The 17,698-nt window shown below is 33.3% G+C and overlaps 1 protein-coding gene across 1 annotated transcript; it reads left to right on the forward strand.

Moving 5' to 3' along the window:
- The first annotated feature begins 9,077 nt into the window (after positions 1-9,077).
- Positions 9,078-16,948, forward strand: LOC139527687 (uncharacterized). The gene is made up of 4 exons (XM_071323283.1): positions 9,078-9,331; positions 10,122-10,227; positions 10,510-10,613; positions 16,563-16,948. Exons 1-4 carry the CDS (start codon positions 9,185-9,187, stop codon positions 16,830-16,832), a joined length of 627 nt encoding a protein of 208 aa, XP_071179384.1. The 5' UTR covers positions 9,078-9,184; the 3' UTR covers positions 16,833-16,948.
- The last annotated feature ends 750 nt before the right edge of the window (positions 16,949-17,698 follow it).

The following is a 17,698-nucleotide window of genomic DNA, read 5'->3' on the forward strand; positions in this document are numbered from 1 at the left end:
GTTTTTGCTAATATCAATCTAAAATTTGAAGTCTATTCGAACAAACTCAAAAGCCTATTTTCATATTACTGACTTTTGACTGGATTTTAAGCTCACCTGGCCCAAAGGGCCAAGTGAACTATTCTCACCACTTGGCGTCCGTCTTCCTTTGTTGTCTGTTAACTTTTACAAAAATCTTCTTCTCTAAAACTACTGGGCCAAATTGAACCAAACTTGGCCACAATCATCATTGGGGTATCTAGTGTAAAAAATGTGTCCGGTGACCTGGCCAACCAACCAAGATGGCCGCCATGGCTAAAAATAGAACATAGGGGTAAAATGTAGATTTTGGCTTATATCTCTGAAACCAATGCATATAGAGCAAATCTGACGTGGGTAAAATTGTTTATCAGGTCAAGATCTATCTGCCCTGAAATTTTCAGATGAATCAGACAACTGGTTGTTAGGTTGCTGCCCATGAGTTTGTAATTTTAAGGAAATTTTGCCGTTTTTGGTTATTATCTTGAATATTATTATAGATAGAGATAAACTGTAGACAGCAATAATGTACAGCAAAGTAAGACCTAAAATTAAAGTCAACATGACCAAAATTGTCAATTGACCCCTTAAGGAGTTATTGCCCTTCATAGTCAATTTTTAACATTTTCATAAAATTTGTAAATTTTTATTAACATTTTCCACTGTAACGACTGGGCCAAGTTCATTATAGAAAGAGATAATTGTAAGCAGCAAGGATGTTCAGTAAAGTAAGATCTACAAACACATCACCAAAACACAATTTTGTCATGAATCCATCTGTATCCTTTGTTTAATATTCACATAGACCGAGCTGAGCGACACAGCCTCTAGTTTGTTTAACGATAAATTTGATGTGTGTAAAAAAACATGTCCCCTATGATATTGCTCCGATTTTAAGCTTCTTTTTACTTCTGTAAGTTGCTCTTACTTGACCAAGTATCAGGATGACATATCTCAAATAAGGTAACCTGATGAAAATTTATATTCCCCAGTGCCAAAATGGGAATATGAAAATTAAGCTATTTCTAACATTTTGGAAATTAAATCTGAGCTAGGTCTCTTTCATCATTTGTAGTCCCTTGTTTATCATAAATATTTTTTTATTGATTCCTCCAAAACCATTCTACAAATATTTAACAATGTTGATGTGATTGGTGTTGCAGACGTTAAGATTATAGTTAATCAGATACATGTTGAAGTGCCCAGTAAAATGGACATGGACAACCATAGCTAAAGATAGAACTTTGGGACAAAAAATGCAATTAATTGTCTCATTTCTTGAAAACCTTTATGAAAACAGAAATTCTACTGGGATTTAAATTCCTCAAAATTTCAAGCTCTACCTCTGACCGGTACTCTTCTTATTTGTAACAAAATAATCAGAATCAGATGCCTCTGTGTATCTGTCGATCAATTTTTTGAGTTTTTGCCAATTTCTTTTAATGTGATACTACAAAGAAAATAAAAAGTTTTTGCCAATTTCCTTTAATGTGATACTGCAAGGAAAAGAAAATGATATGTAACACAAAACTATATTGAATGACAATTTCTTACTAATTTTTCAATATTTTATCTTGATAATCACTACATATAATTAAACAACAAACAGCATTTAGCATACACATACATGTACACATATATTACAATGATGGATGGAGAGAAACAATAAAATAGCAAAATGAGATCTGAAAATTATTTCATTGGGTGTTAAAATTTTGCCAAATAAACTATGATAGATAGACAGAAATTTGAGAAATTCAAAATGATCAATAAAGCTACAAAAAGTCTACATGACCAAAATTGTCAATTAACCTCTAATAGGATTTATGACTCTTTTTTTCTTCATTTTAGTCAATCCTGTGACTTTTGTCGCAGAAAGTTGGACATAGGAATAGTGATCTGACAGCAGCAGTGGCAGTGAAAACCTGGATGCTTCATACTTTGTATATATATTCCTTATATTATGAAGTTTCAGTCTGTCATATATATAAAAAAAAGTGTGGTATGGTTGTCAATGAGACAACTCTCCATAAGAGACCAAAATGACACAAGTTAACAACTATAGGTCACTGTACGGCCTTCAACAATGAGCAAAGACCATACCGCATAGGCAGCTATCAAACGAGAAACCTAACTGCCTAATTTATGTACAAAAAATGAACGAAAAACAAATATGTAGCACATCAACAAACGACAACCACTAAATTATAGGGTCATGACTTGGGACAGGCACATACATACATTACAGAATGTGGCGGGGTTTAACATGTTAGTGGGATCCCAACCTTCCCCTAACCTGGGACAGTTGTGTAACTGTACAACATAAGAACGAACTATTACAATCAGTTGAAAAAGGCTTAATTCATTAGATGGATATAAATAGAAATATATCTAACTAAAAAAGAGTGAACCTGGCCTGGTATATGTCCATTGTCCTTGACCTCATTTTCATAGTTTAGTGAATATTTGAAAAAAGTTCAGATTTTTTTGTAATGTTAATTTTTCTCATTATGGATAACTATACTTAGTATGAGTGTACCTTTCAAGGTTCTCATGCCGTCAGACCGTTTTATATAACCTTGACCTCACTATTATCTCACAGGTTATTCTATCAGTAAAAGGAGGATATGTCCATTCGGTACATGTCATAATTTTTTATAATTTCCCGTTTGTGAATAAAAGAAATAAATGAAAATATTAATGAGACTTCCACCGGTCAGAACAGTACGAAACATCCATAAACATTTAGACATTTTATTTTTATTTATTCAATAGTAAAACACAATTTGCAATGTATAGATATGAAATAAACCGCAGGAATTTAATCTTAACTATTTTCCTTAAACTACCAGAACAAAACCATGTTACATAATATATTTCCTACACAAAACTTAAACTAAAACTCAATTGTTTATGACAGTTAAAACAAATTCAGAAACATTAAGGCTTAGCAGTGCACATGATGCATTCAAAAATGCGTAGTATGGATTTTTATTCATTCATATATTTGATAGGTTTCTACTGCTATTATTTAGTACATACATGTACTAGAACTGTTTATTAAAGGGTTTTTTTTGTAATGTTAATTTTTCTCATTATGGATAACTATACTTAGAATGAGTGTACCTTTCAAGGTTATCATGCCCGTCAGACCGTTTTATATGACCTTGACCTCATTTCATGGATCAGTGAACAAGATTAAGTTTTTGTATTCATTTAGTCCATATATCATGTATATCAGATACTACAAGCAAAAGGTCTACTATATTTGGTGTATGGAATTATTGTAAGTTGTACATGTCCAACTGACTAGTACTATATAACCTTGATCTCATTTTCATGGTTCAGTGGTTAAAATTGATTTTTTGTGTTTTGTCTTTTTTTCTAATACAATATGCAATAGGTTTATACTATATATTTAGTGTATGGAAATATTTTATGATTTATACTTGTCAGTCTGGTTCAAGTCCATATATCAGACACTATACGCAAAAGGTCCACTATATTTGGTGTATTGAATGATAGTAAGGCGTACATGTCCAACTGACAGGTTTTATTTGACCTTGACCTCATTTTCATGGTTCATCCCTAAGTGTTAGGTTTTGTGTTTTGGTCTGTTTTCTTAAACCATAAGTGATATGTCTGTCTGGCAGGTATCATTTGACCATGACCTCATTTTCATGGTTCAGTGGTCAAGGTTAAGTTTGTCTGTTAGATACTTTAAGCAACAGGTAAACCAAATGTAATGCATATATTGATTGTAAGGTGGACATGTCTGCCTGTCATCGTTTATCTAAACCTTGACCATATTTTCAGGGTTCATAGGTCAGTGTTAAGTTTTCTGGTTTAGTTTGATTCTTAGAAACCAAGCATTAGGTCAACTATATTTAGTGTGTGGAATGATTGTAGGGTGTACAAGCATTTCCCATTTTGTTTGTCTGACCTTGACCTTATTTCTTGGATCATGTTATTTAATTAAGACTCACTGTGAACAATATATCAAACTATATGTTACTGGTTAAGATTATGTCATACTTGAAGTAAAGTTTTACACTCAGGATTATCAACTTAAAATCAATGGCCAGAGACATTTCAGCATGTTCACTCTTGAAAACAAATGTTCAAAGTTTTGCGGAAATTATGATAGACAGAGAGGTTTTAAGTGGCATGTATCAACATGCATTAATATACATTAAACAACAAAATATCATCGACACAAGATCTACAAAAAAATCCAGGTGAGTCATTTAGTATCTTAGGAGCCTCTTGTTTACATTATTTGTGAATAGTACAAGTACACACAAATCCTTTTTATCTTATTAGTCATGTACGGAAAGGAAGTCTAGATCAGTTATTTTATTTTGTCAAATTCTTTCAAGACAACTGTATACTTTAAGGGAGAAATTAGAGGCAACAGTAGTTACTAGTAGATTAATTCGTAAATAGATTTGGAATAGACCATTCAAGTTGTGACCAATCAAGATGTCTCTAGTGAGATGAGACCGAGAGCAAAAGTTCAAAAATGTGTACTTTTATATCTTTTGAAAAAATGCTGAATAAGCATTATATGACATGGTATACTTTAATTAAACTATTTTATATTCGTCTTATAATGAACTGAACATGTTGCTCTTTTTAAAGTAATATAAAAAAGACAAAAGATTGCAAACTCAAAAGCTGAAAACAAAATAACCGTGAAAGGAAAAATGACAAAAAGACAACAACTCGCTACAAAGAAAATTTAGATTCAGCAATATGCACCCTACCAAAAATCGACGACGATTTCAGGTGCTGCTGTAGTATCGTTTAGATATTATTTACCAGCAATTTAAAAAAAAATAATAAATACATATTTGAACAATACAACAAAGAATTTTTCATCACAGGATCGGGATATTGTAACTTGATAAAGGAATTCGAATGTGGAATGGTGGTAGCTAACCACGGATCCAAGAAAAGACACGTATAGGTCAATAAACACGATATTAAAATAAGAAGATGTGGTATATTAATTTCAAGTGAGATGTCTGTTTATTACAAGCTATAGCTACTGGTAGAAAAAGATAAAGGAAAATTAAATTTTATCAAGGATGGGAGAGGACTTGTTATCTGAAAGACAGTGAAAACACAAAATCCTTCAACATGATTTTTTTTTTATATCAATGTCACGATTCAGGAACTTTTCAATGTTCCCAACTATTATAGCATCCGACGAACGAACGAAAAATATTTTTTTTCTTAGTGAGAACAACATTTTATCAAACCACATTTATATCTTCAATATAGAAATAAGGAGATGTGATATGATTGTCAAAGTTTAAAAAATAAATGGATTTAAGCAATTATAGTCGGCTATAAAAGGTCCCGACATGAAAAATAAGAATATATATATATACATTTCGAAAACTGACGGCCTAAATTCATAATAAAACAATTTACGAAAAGCGTATATGACAGACACGAACCAACGACAACCACTGAACTTAGGGCTCTTGGCTTGAAACAGTTACATAAAGAATTTGGCAGGGTTAAAAATGTCTGTGTGCGCTCATTTCTCCCAAAACTAGCACAGCACAAGACCAAACTATAAAAAAAATCAGTTGAAAGATCGGATTATCATTCAATACTATCATTGACGAAATCAGACCAGGTGCGGATCCCGCCTTTCTGCCTGAAAAGGGTGATCCAAACCACGGAACACCCTGAAACGTCCAAAAAAATAAAAATAAAATCGATCAAAAAAAAAAAACTCCCTCTCCCTGCATACCGGATCCGCTAATGCAGGCTGCATCCATTAGAATAAAAGCTTCAAACATCAGTAACACTTTTGAGTGTGTAATTTAGGTCTAAAAAAATGACAACAATACCAAATAACTAACTGTTATTAAATCGTAACAGAAAAAGGAGAGAAAAACCATGCCAGACATATATTGCTTTGGATTGCAGTAGTTTTAATAAATATTTATATGACAAAAATATCATGAAAAACATAAACTGCACATGAATGTGGCAGAAGAGATAGTAGTAAGCATTATCAACTTAAGAGTTATAATTAGTCATATGCCACTAGAAACTATTACAGAAAAATGCAATGAGTGTGTAGGTAAAGGTAATACCTTTGACTAGCTTGCTTGATAGCTGGACCATGAAGTCATACATGTAACAAGGTAAAGTAGATTACCCTCCTTTCGGAGCAGTCTAGTTGGATTTCTACTGGGACAATGGCTGTGAAACTTTCAGACAGGTAAGACTACATATCAGAAAAGTACATGTGAAAATTCAGGTAGCAAATATTGATTTTTCTATGTTTATTTGACATTTTTGATCGCTGTTGTGTGACAATTTTGATCGATTTACACAGAGCTCCACCATTCTAAGGAAAACGTTTGAATGCATATATCTTTCTTTTTATTTTATTGGTTCATATTTACATAAAGAATGTTGTAGCTACCAAAACTTGAAGCAGAAACGTTATATAGTAACATAAGAGTTCATCAAAGTTTCCATCAAGCAACTTGTTATTTTGCAAATGTCGGACACCCGTTTGACAGTCTCCCGAATGACCAAATTATTAGAAAACCGTACAGTTCCGTTCCCACACTGTGGAAGGGATACGTTCTAAATTGGAGGGATTGATTGGTGGTCTGACATTTAAAGTGTCACAGATTATTCTCTCGAAGGGCAATATAACAAGAATAAGAACACGCTGAAAACTATCAATGAAAGAACCTTTGCATCAACACTATAGAATTGTTTAGGATGTACTTAGGTAAGGTTTTGGAATAAGTGTCAAATGTAAGGACTCCTTGGTGTTTTTCCATATGATACAATGTAAAGTATTTTGCCCCATAACACCTATTTATCTTTTAACATAAGACTTAATAGCTCATAAAAGGTCATTTGACAAAATTTAAGAAGATTCTTTTGATTTGAGACCCAAATAATATCGATGCAAATATAAGCTATAAGTCCGAGTCAGCCTTTTCCCGCCATATTTTATAAATCAAATATCTCGAAAAGGAGCTTCATGACCTATCAATATGTTTAGTTTATTTTTGATCCTTTAAGTTATCTAATACTCTTCCAACTTAAAGTATCAATTTTAAATTCTTGATTTATTTGATTTTAACTTAGATCACATAAGTACATTTGTACATCCTTAATATGTGACTTGCTGTGTTGTACGACCTTTAACCAACTTTTCACTTGTTTTTCAGTGACTATTGGCCCCTCTTCATGTCTATTGAGATTACAGACTCGTATGCATTTTAGAAAATCTCTGCACTTGGTAAAGTTACGCGTATCTAAGTTATGGACATCACTATAATTCTCACAACTGAAACGTTACCATTATCAAAAATACTATATTATTCAATGTATCTTTGCCACGGTTTTTTAATTGCTAATTTTCATAATAGGGATGGTCTGAAATTGAATAAGATCTTATACATAAATTTTTATGATTTCTTTTTTGAAGCATTATTTAATGGAAGCAAACTTGGATTTAGGTTTTCCTGACTCGTCACTTGAAATTGACATTGTTAAAAAAAAATCATTTTTTTTTTATTTCACATTCTTTCTGTGTAATATTGTGAATGTTGATTCCCTTATATGTGTTTACGGATTGATGTCTCGTTAATACAACACCTCCTTTTATTTATATATATTACCCACACATGTTTATTTTAATACCAATCCTTTAAATCATTAATTCACCTTGTGGTATGTAGTTTGTTGTTAAGTAAAGATGGACAAGTCATTTGCTGGGGGATGTTTACATGAAACTTAGTACAGAGGAATATTAATGTTTTTATGTTTTTAGCATTAAGGGCATTTTATGCACATTTTTCATTGAATACTCATACGTACCTAAATATACTATTAGATATGTCGTCCTTACTTCAGCCACTATCTGTCTTTTGGACTTTATTTCTTTTCCTTACCATAGTTTCTCAAGTTCTAGGATGCGTACCAACGTATCTTCATCATCAGAACAAATTCTGCCAATCAGATTACGGTAAGATATTTATTTTCAAATATTGAATGGTTGCTGAAAACATTGAATAACAAGATGGTCAAAATTAAGAAGAAGAAAAAAAGAGTCACACGGTGGTATAATTGCCAATGGGACAGCTATTCGTACAGTGTAAAGATCAAAGGATGAAGATGTGAACAATTTATCGGCACCGAAGACCTATTGAGGTGATGAAAAACTATGGAGACTAACGAACTATTACCTCACATGCAGGAGGTTATTCTAACAGGAGAATATGTCGAATCCATTCATGTCATAATTTTTTTTATGTCTATTTTGTATGAACAAAATCTTTCAAATATTTTTCTCTTTTTGAAATTTAATTAAAATATTAATGAGATTTCCGAGGGGATTTTTTATGTATTCAAAACACAATTTGCAACATAGGTATTATTAAACCGCAGGAATTTAATATTAACGATTTTCCTTAAATTACCTGAAAAAAAAACACGTTGCATAATATGTTTCCTAATTTAAAATCAAAAAAATAAATAATATTGTTTATGACAGTTAAAACAAATTCAGAGACAATAAGGCTTAGAAATGCACCTGATATATGCAAAAATAAAATTGATTTTATGCGTAATATGGATTTTTATTCATTCATATGCTTTATAGGAATCTACTGCAATTATTTATACATGCATGCATGTACTAGTAATGAATGTATATTTAAGGTTTTGAAAATACATGTACAAGTACATCGTTTGTTAAACAAGACTGGTGATATTAACGAAATGTATCCTGGTACAAAAATTATTCTGCAATTTGACTGCTTTGAAATAATAATGATTAAATTGCGAATAAATAAAAAAAAATATGATGGATATGGTAAGCAAAGAAAAATCATGATTACTGATTGTAATATAGGAAAATTGCAAGATAGTTGACGCAATATATAATATTTATAAAAAAAAAAAGAAAGAAGATGTTGTATGATTTCCAATGAGACAACTCTCAACAAGAGACCAAAATGACACAGAAATTAACATTTATAGGTCAGCATACGGCCTTCAACAATAAGCAAAGCCAATATCGCATGTTCAGCCATAAAAGGCCCGAAATGACCATATAAAACATTTCAAACGAGAAAACTAATGGCATTATTTAAGTACAAAAAATGAACGAAAAATGTATAGATATGAAATGTATGTTGTAGTATTTGAGGCACGTGTTATAAAGTGGACAAATCCAGATTCTGAAAACGCTACATATGAAGAGCGCTTGGAAAATATGGAGAACAGAACATACATAGTTGATATACTACATACTTATAAGGTATCTTTTGTTTATATACCTTATACGTAAATAACGTTTTATAAATTTTCAACCCTCCAGAAACGCTTTTCTTGATATACCTTCATAAGAAACACAAAAAAAATAATATTTGAAAGTAAAAACAAGCCAACTTCTACTGAGGGATTTAAAACCTTAGTTTCTTAATGATCTCTTGATTTATCAACATAGACTTTTAAAAAAGAAAATAAGATCGTATTGTATGATTCCAAATGAGACCACTAGAGACCAACTGACATAGAACACATAACTGTAAAAGGTCATCGTACATCCTTCAGCCGTGAATGAGCAAAACCCACACCACAAAACCCATTTTGCAAAGTATGTTACGAATCATGTCAATTTATACTTTACTGACCGCTGTTCATCGTTCAGTTTATGATACGATATTTTGAACTTTCTAAACGATCGTCTGTTAAAAACTGTATATAAAAGTCACTCTAGGGATTAAAAAAATATAAATCATGCAATTTAATTATTTAGAGAGTATTTGCATATAAATTTCAGCATGACAACGGACGAAGGGTTTTCATACAAAAACGTAGCGCTTCCATGTCAAAAAGCTACCATGCAGATATATATAAAAAGACGTACATTTCTGGTTAGATAGTGCAAAAGTGATGCATTTCAAAATCGAAAATGAAAGAACGTCACTTGATTGTAGGACCAGACACAAAGAGGACACTTGTTAGAAAGACAATTTTGTTTTGTATACAACATAAAAAAAACAGGAAACATTGATTATGTATACGATATTCTTTTTTAAACATAGAATGGATCAAGTCTCCTCAAGGACTTCAGTGGATACATAAGAGGTTTTGGTGTTTGTGAACACTTTAATCAGAGTATGGAACCAAGTAAAAAGTACCTAATATATGGTACGTATCAACTATTAATGAGCAAAAAAATAGACGAGGTTAATTTGATTAAAAAAAATAGAGATCATTTGTAGATCTTTGTAGCATGAGACACGTGTCTACCACGAAATATATAGTAAGATCAATATTGCATAACGGTCAAACCCCATTTCTTTCTTGATATCTTTTTTTTAATGTTTTGTACAACTACGACAAATCGTATACATATATCCTATAATTATATTTCTACGTAGAGAGTTGTTGAAATGTCTTATTTAGTAGAAAATGATTATTTGTTTTCAGCAAACAAAGATAACTCAACAGATGTTCCTGTTCTATATGAATACACAGAGCCCTTATCGGAAGATATTCGGTACCTGACACATTTTTATGATTGCAGCTGTCAGGTAGGGACAATGATAATGCGGGGTTCACATATTGCCGATTATTGCTCCCGTTTGAGATCAGACAGCGATACGACACGAAAAGTGAAAAAGTCGGATTAGTATCCTCAATTATCTGGAATGTCCTATTATTGTCTGAACGCAGTCGTTTTAGTTCGTAACATATTCCTACTGGTCGGGAAGGGTCCGAATAGTTCGGCAAAGCACCCCGACAGTTAGGTGCGTCCCGTAACATTCGGGGAAACTCAGCCGATTTTTTCTAGTCGGATTACAATCGTGCCTATGTCGTGACAGATTCTGCTGTATCGGATCGAATTCCTAACAATGTTCTGTGTATTCGGGACGGTGTCCTGTGGAACGGGAATGATCTGGAGAAGTCCCGACAATAACAGAATACAATACGACTGAGACCAGACAAAGCCGTTTGCAATGCGATAGAGCGGACCGTGATAGGATTACGTTCCGACAGTATCTGATCATCCCGATTATGCCGAAAGTTTTCTAACGGATAACTTCCGTCAGCGTCGCCTCACTGTCTTGTCACTATCTGATCTCTGTCGGATTACATTCGGTAGAATCGGGACGCAGTCGTGACAGACTCGGTCGAATTTTACCTGGCAAAAGATACAAATCGAATTTCCATCCACGATTCACAGGATCTTGATCAGACTTTTGACAAATTTTAATCGGGGAATGGTCCTGTCAAGGACGGCAGTAAAAATCGTGAATGTGTGACCCCAGCTTAATAAGGGATGCTTTTGGCCATGTACACTATTTAACATTTTTGTTAGGAGGAATTTTTTTCAAAATATATATTTGTATAAATTATATATATATATATATAGTCTATAAGAATCACCCAACCAGTAAACTTAATAGGTATTGGATCATCAAAATTGACAATACTACACAAACAGGAAAAATTATATGAGTCTAAAAGATTGTGTAACAATACCGATAAATAGATGGAAAACAAAACACTAAAAAATTTAGACTCGTTTATATTTTTTCGTTTGGGCTTGTATCATATTTTCCCTCCGGTTTATATGATCCGTTCATCCTATATTGACTCTTAAAATTCAAGAGTATCTGAAATTGAGGGAAAATTATATGGCCTTCCAAATACCGTTTCGATCCCTAACATCACTGAAGAGACATATATTGTCGAAATCTAGATCTGGTGTACAAAAAAATATTGACACCTTGTGTTTGTGGCATAACATCTTGGCCACAAGTTTTCTGTTTAGAATTAAATTTATATTAAGATCCATTTTGTTACATCTCGTGATCAATTTTATTTGGCAAACAGCAGGGTTTAAGAACATCAGTTGTTCGACCTGTTAGTCTAATGCGTTTTGTTTAAATATACTTTTTCACTTTTTTGGTCTTTAAACAAATGTTGTTTGTGCTGTTTTTAGACCCTTCTACAACAGAATTTGTTTTACATGCACACGTATAAAAATTGCGGTTTTTATCCAACGCAATCAAAGGAATGAACGTAGTTTTCAATTTTGACTCGTTTATATTTTTTCGTTTGGGCTTGTATCATATTTTCCCTCCGGTTTATATGATCCGTTCATCCTATATTGACTCTTAAAATTCGAGAGTTTCTGAAATTGAGGGTAAATTATATGGCCTTCCAAATACCGTTTCGATCCCTAACATCAATGAAGAGACATGTATTGTCGAAATCTAGATCTGGTGTACAAAAAAATATTCACACCTTGTGTTTGTGGCATAACATCTTGGCCACAAGTTTTCTGTTTAGTATTAAATTGATATTAAGATCCATTTTGTTACATCTCGTGATAAATTTTATTTGGCAATCGCCAATGGCAGTCAGCAGGGTTTAAGAACATCAGTTGTTCGACCTGTTAGTCTAATGCGTTTTGTTTAAATATACTTTTTCACTTTTTTGGTCTTTTGGAAAATGTTGTTTGTGCTGTTTTAGACCCTTCTACAACAGAATTTGTTTTACATGCACAAACAATTTTTTATAAAAATTGCGGTTTTTATCCAACGCAATCATAGGAATGAACGTAGTTTTCAATTTAGACTCGTTTATTTACAGATCTAACATTGTTGGGTTGATGTTTAGACAAGTTGTATATACATTATGTACACAGCCATGTATCACCATCATTGATGGCGATCCGATGGATACATCTGTTGTAGGGTTGTCACTGACTCAGACGTACTTATGAATATAATTATTTTCTGTGACTGTATCTTACATTAATTTGTAGGATCCTTTACTATAGATAATTTAGCTGATCTGTAACCATAACATCTTCATGCCTTATATATCATGTACTGTAGTACGCCGCTAGATTAAAACTGACGTGGAAAGGTAACACATGCCCACCGAAAGCTCTTTTTTTGAGAGCCCAGGTGGTCGTGTGGTCTATCGGGACGGCTGCAGTGCAGGCGATTTGGTGTCACGATATCACAGTAGCATGGGTTCGAATCCCGGCGAGGGAAGAACCAAACATTTGCGAAAGCAAATTTACAGATCTAACATTGTTGGGTTGATGTTTAGACGAGTTGTATATACATTATGTACACAGCCATGTATCACCATCATTGATTGCGATCCGATGGATACATCTGTTGTAGGGTTGTCACTGACTCAGACGTACTTATGAATATAATTATTTTCTGTGACTGTATCTTACATTAATTTGTAGGATCCTTTACTATAGATAATTTAGCTGATCTGTAACCATAACATCTTCATGCCTTATATATCATGTACTGTAGCTAGTACGCCGCTAGATTAAAACTGACGTGGAAAGGTAACACATGCCCACCGAAAGCTCTTTTTTTTGAGAGCCCAGGTGGTCGTGTGGTCTAGCGGGACGGCTGCAGTGCAGGCGATTTGGTGTCACGATATCACAGTAGCATGGGTTCGAATCCCGGCGAGGGAAGAACCAAAAATTTGCGAAAGCAAATTTACAGATCTAACATTGTTGGGTTGATGTTTAGACGAGTTATATATATATATATATATATATCCCTCCCCGGGATTCGAACCCATGCTACTGAGATATATATATATATCAAAATCACCAAATCGCCTGCACTGCAGCCGTCCCGCTAGACCACACGACCACCTGGGCTCTCAAAAAAAGAGCTTTCGGTGGGCATGTGTTACCTTTCCACGTCAGTTTTAATCTAGCGGCGTACTACAGTACATGATATATAAGGCATGAAGATGTTATTGTTACAGATCAGCTAAATAATCTATAGTAAAGGATCCTACAAATTAATGTAAGATACAGTCACAGAAAATAATTATATTCATAAGTACGTCTGAGTCAGTGACAACCCTACAACAGATGTATCCATCGGATCGCCATCACTGATGGTGATACATTGCTGTGTACATAATGTATATACAACTCGTCTAAACATCAACCCAACAATGTTAGATCTGTAAATTTGCTTTCGCAAATTTTTGGTTCTTCCCTCGCCGGGATTCGAACCCATGCTACTGTGATATCGTGACACCAAATCGCCTGCACTGCAGCCGTCCCGCTATACCACACGACCACCTGGGCTCTCAAATAAAAGAGCTTTCGCTGGCCGTGTGTTACCTTTCCTCGCCAGTTTTAATCTAGCGGCGTACTACAGTACATGATATATAAGGCATGAAGATGTTATTGTTACAGATCAGCTAAAGTATCTATAGTAAAGGATCCTACAAATTAATGTAATATACAGTCACAGAAAATAATTATATTTATAAGTACGTCTGAGTCAGTGACAACTCTACAACAGATGTATCCATAGGATCGCCATCAATAATGGTGATACATGGCTGTGTACATAATGTATATACAACTCGTCTAAACATCAACCCAACAATGTTAGATCTGTAAATTTGCTTTCGCAAATTTTTGGTTCTTCCCTCGCCGGGATTCGAACCCATGCTACTGTGATATCGTGACACCAAATCGCCTGCACTGCAGCCGTCCCGCTATACCACACGACCACCTGGGCTCTCAAATAAAAGAGCTTTCGCTGGCCGTGTGTTACCTTTCCTCGTCAGTTTTAATCTAGCGGCGTACTACAGTACATGATATATAAGGCATGAAGATGTTATTGTTACAGATCAGCTAAATTATCTATAGTAAAGGATCCTACAAATTAATGTAATATACAGTCACAGAAAATAATTATATTAATAAGTACGTCTGAGTCAGTGACAACTCTACAACAGATGTATCCATCGGATCGCCATCAATATATATATACAACTCGTCTAAACATCAACCCAACAATGTTAGATCTGTAAATTTGCTTTTGCAAATGTTTGTTTTTCCCTTGCCAAGATTCGAACCCATACTACTGAGATAACGTGACACAAAAATGAAGCTTACGGTGGCCGGTTCTTACCTTTCAACGTCAGTTTCAATCTAGCGTCGTACTACAGTACATGATATATAAGGCATGGAGATGCTATTTTTACAGGTGATCTGAATTATCTATAGTAAAGGATCCTACAAATAAGATACAGTCACAGAAAATAATTATATTTATAAGTACGTCAGAGCCAGTGACAATTCTACAACAGATTTATCCATCGGATCACCAGCAGTGATGGTGATACATGGCTGTGTACATTATGTATATACAACTCGTCTAAACATCAACCCAACAATGTTAGATCTGTTAATTTGCTTTCGCAAATGTTTTGTTCTTCCCTCGCCGGATCAGTACAGGATATATAAGACATGGAGATGTTATATGTATATATAGAAATATCAATAGTTTCAATTATATTTTTAATATACAAAAATTAAAGCTGTATGACTTCACCATTTTGTTCAATTACATTGTTACATGAATAAGTTTTTAAGATTTGCACATCTTAGTTCATATGTATAAGAAAGACAATCAAACAGCCTAACAATAAACATATCTGACCGATTTAATTGGATAAAAGACTTTGTCAGTGTATATACTGAGTCTATACTTGATGCTGCAGTGTAATTCCGGAAACCTGTGTTTTATTCGTCGTTAAGAAAGCAATAAATCAAGCTCAAGATTAACACATTTATATATATCATTAAATTATGATTGTCATTCATCGCCATACATATCCTAAAATGATTTTTGTTATAAGGTCACTATGTCATTGTATAATTTCCATCAGTGATATGCTATGAGCTTTAATGAAAAAGACATTTGTTATAATCCTTAACATGCATGAAATATTTGCCGTTAAGCAAATAACACCCAATCAATTGAAAGTATATGTATTAAATATCCATATAGACGTTACACATTTTTAATTTAAACAAAGTAACAGGATTTCAATTCCAATATAAAATAAGGAGATGTGTAATGATTGCTATGATTGCTAATGAGATAACTATCCCCCAAAAAAAGTAAAATCACAAAGTTACTGAACTTAAAGGAAAATTCAAAAAGGAAAGTCCCCAATCAAATGACAAAATCAAAAGTTCAAACACATCAGACGAATGGATAACAACTGTCATATTCCTGACTTGCAACAGACGCAACATGACGTAGATATTAATAACGATAATCACTGTACGGCCTTCAACAATGAAGACAACAATACAGCATACAAAAGCTATAAAATGCCCTGATCAAATTAAAAAAAAAAGTAAACTAAAAAAAAGCATTGATTTTTTCCAAATATAGTTAAATGCACTATGTGAGCCTTTCGAAATCTTGTTTCTGTTTAGTTGGGTTAAAAATATATATATATATATATAAACATTTGTTTATGATAATCCGGATCGCGAGTAATTTTTATAGAATTATATTGGATGCAAAAAATGCAATACAATCATCTTGAATGCAGAAAATGCAACCTCTGCATCATTCATTTTAATTACTGTATTTAGTTATTTATTAAACCAAAAAATGTTTTAGACATATACACGTTACGTTAACAGAATTTCAACATTTTTCTTGCAGATACGTGAACTTTTGACTGTGGACTCGACTAACATGTCATCACTTACACTTAATAGTTCCAAGGAGTGTATGCCTTTATATATGTCATGTTTAGTGTACAAAGGATATTGTAGTCGTGAGCAAAATGACAGCTGTAGTTGGCATACATTTGGGACTTGTGATACGCAGTCAAATGATAGCGATATCGACAGTGGTGCAATCAACGTTTATGGTTCCTATTTGGTCGTTTTGTATCTCATATTCTTTACATATTTTATTTTATTAATTTGAGAGAACAGAATGTGAAATTGACATAAATGTATGTGAAGTTTGAGTTATTTTGAACATTTAGATTATAGTTGTGTATGATACAAACAGTAACAAAAACTAATTATGAGACAATAATTACACTCGACAATATTCGTTAGTCACTTTTTTCAATTACTTTTTAATCAAATAAAAACATTTATATATATAATTGAGAATGGAAATTGGGAATATGTCAAAGAGCCAACAATCCTACCGAAGAGCAGATAACAGGCGAAAGCCTCCAATGTGTCTTCGATGCAGCGAGAAAATGCCGCACCCGGAGGTTAAACACATGTTAAACAAGAATCTAGCTTTTGTATGTTTGAATGTGTTCAGCATACAAATGATCGATGAACACAAAATTTAGCTATTTCAACATTTTCTAGATATTATAGCTAGTATTATAGAGGTCATCGCACTAATAAGCTGAACTACGCACGACCTCTCTATCCAATTAGAAAACCACAAATTAGATAATAGTATTCAAAGGTACCAGGTTTATAAGATAACATGGCCATGAATAGCCTACACATTTATAACTTCTGTACAAAACATTATCCACCGACACAAATATTACGTTTTATTGAATTAAATTAGAGTTAACAAAAACCCGAATAATTCAGTCGTTATATTCCGCTTACTACTCGCAAGTAGGAGAGATCGATTACGGAGAGGACCTGAATTATTCGAGTTAAGTTAACAGTAGGTATCCGATGTTCAAAGCTTATAAATTCTTTAAGATTAAAAGATACAATTCAAGACAAAATTATAAAGCATAAGGGAACCGCTGAAATCCCAAAGGATGCAGTGTGTAGTTTTTTTTTTTGTTTATTCGAGCGTCACTATTT

This window comes from Mytilus edulis, chromosome 6 (assembly GCF_963676685.1).
Source record: "Mytilus edulis chromosome 6, xbMytEdul2.2, whole genome shotgun sequence".
NCBI classification, from domain to species: domain Eukaryota; kingdom Metazoa; phylum Mollusca; class Bivalvia; order Mytilida; family Mytilidae; genus Mytilus; species Mytilus edulis.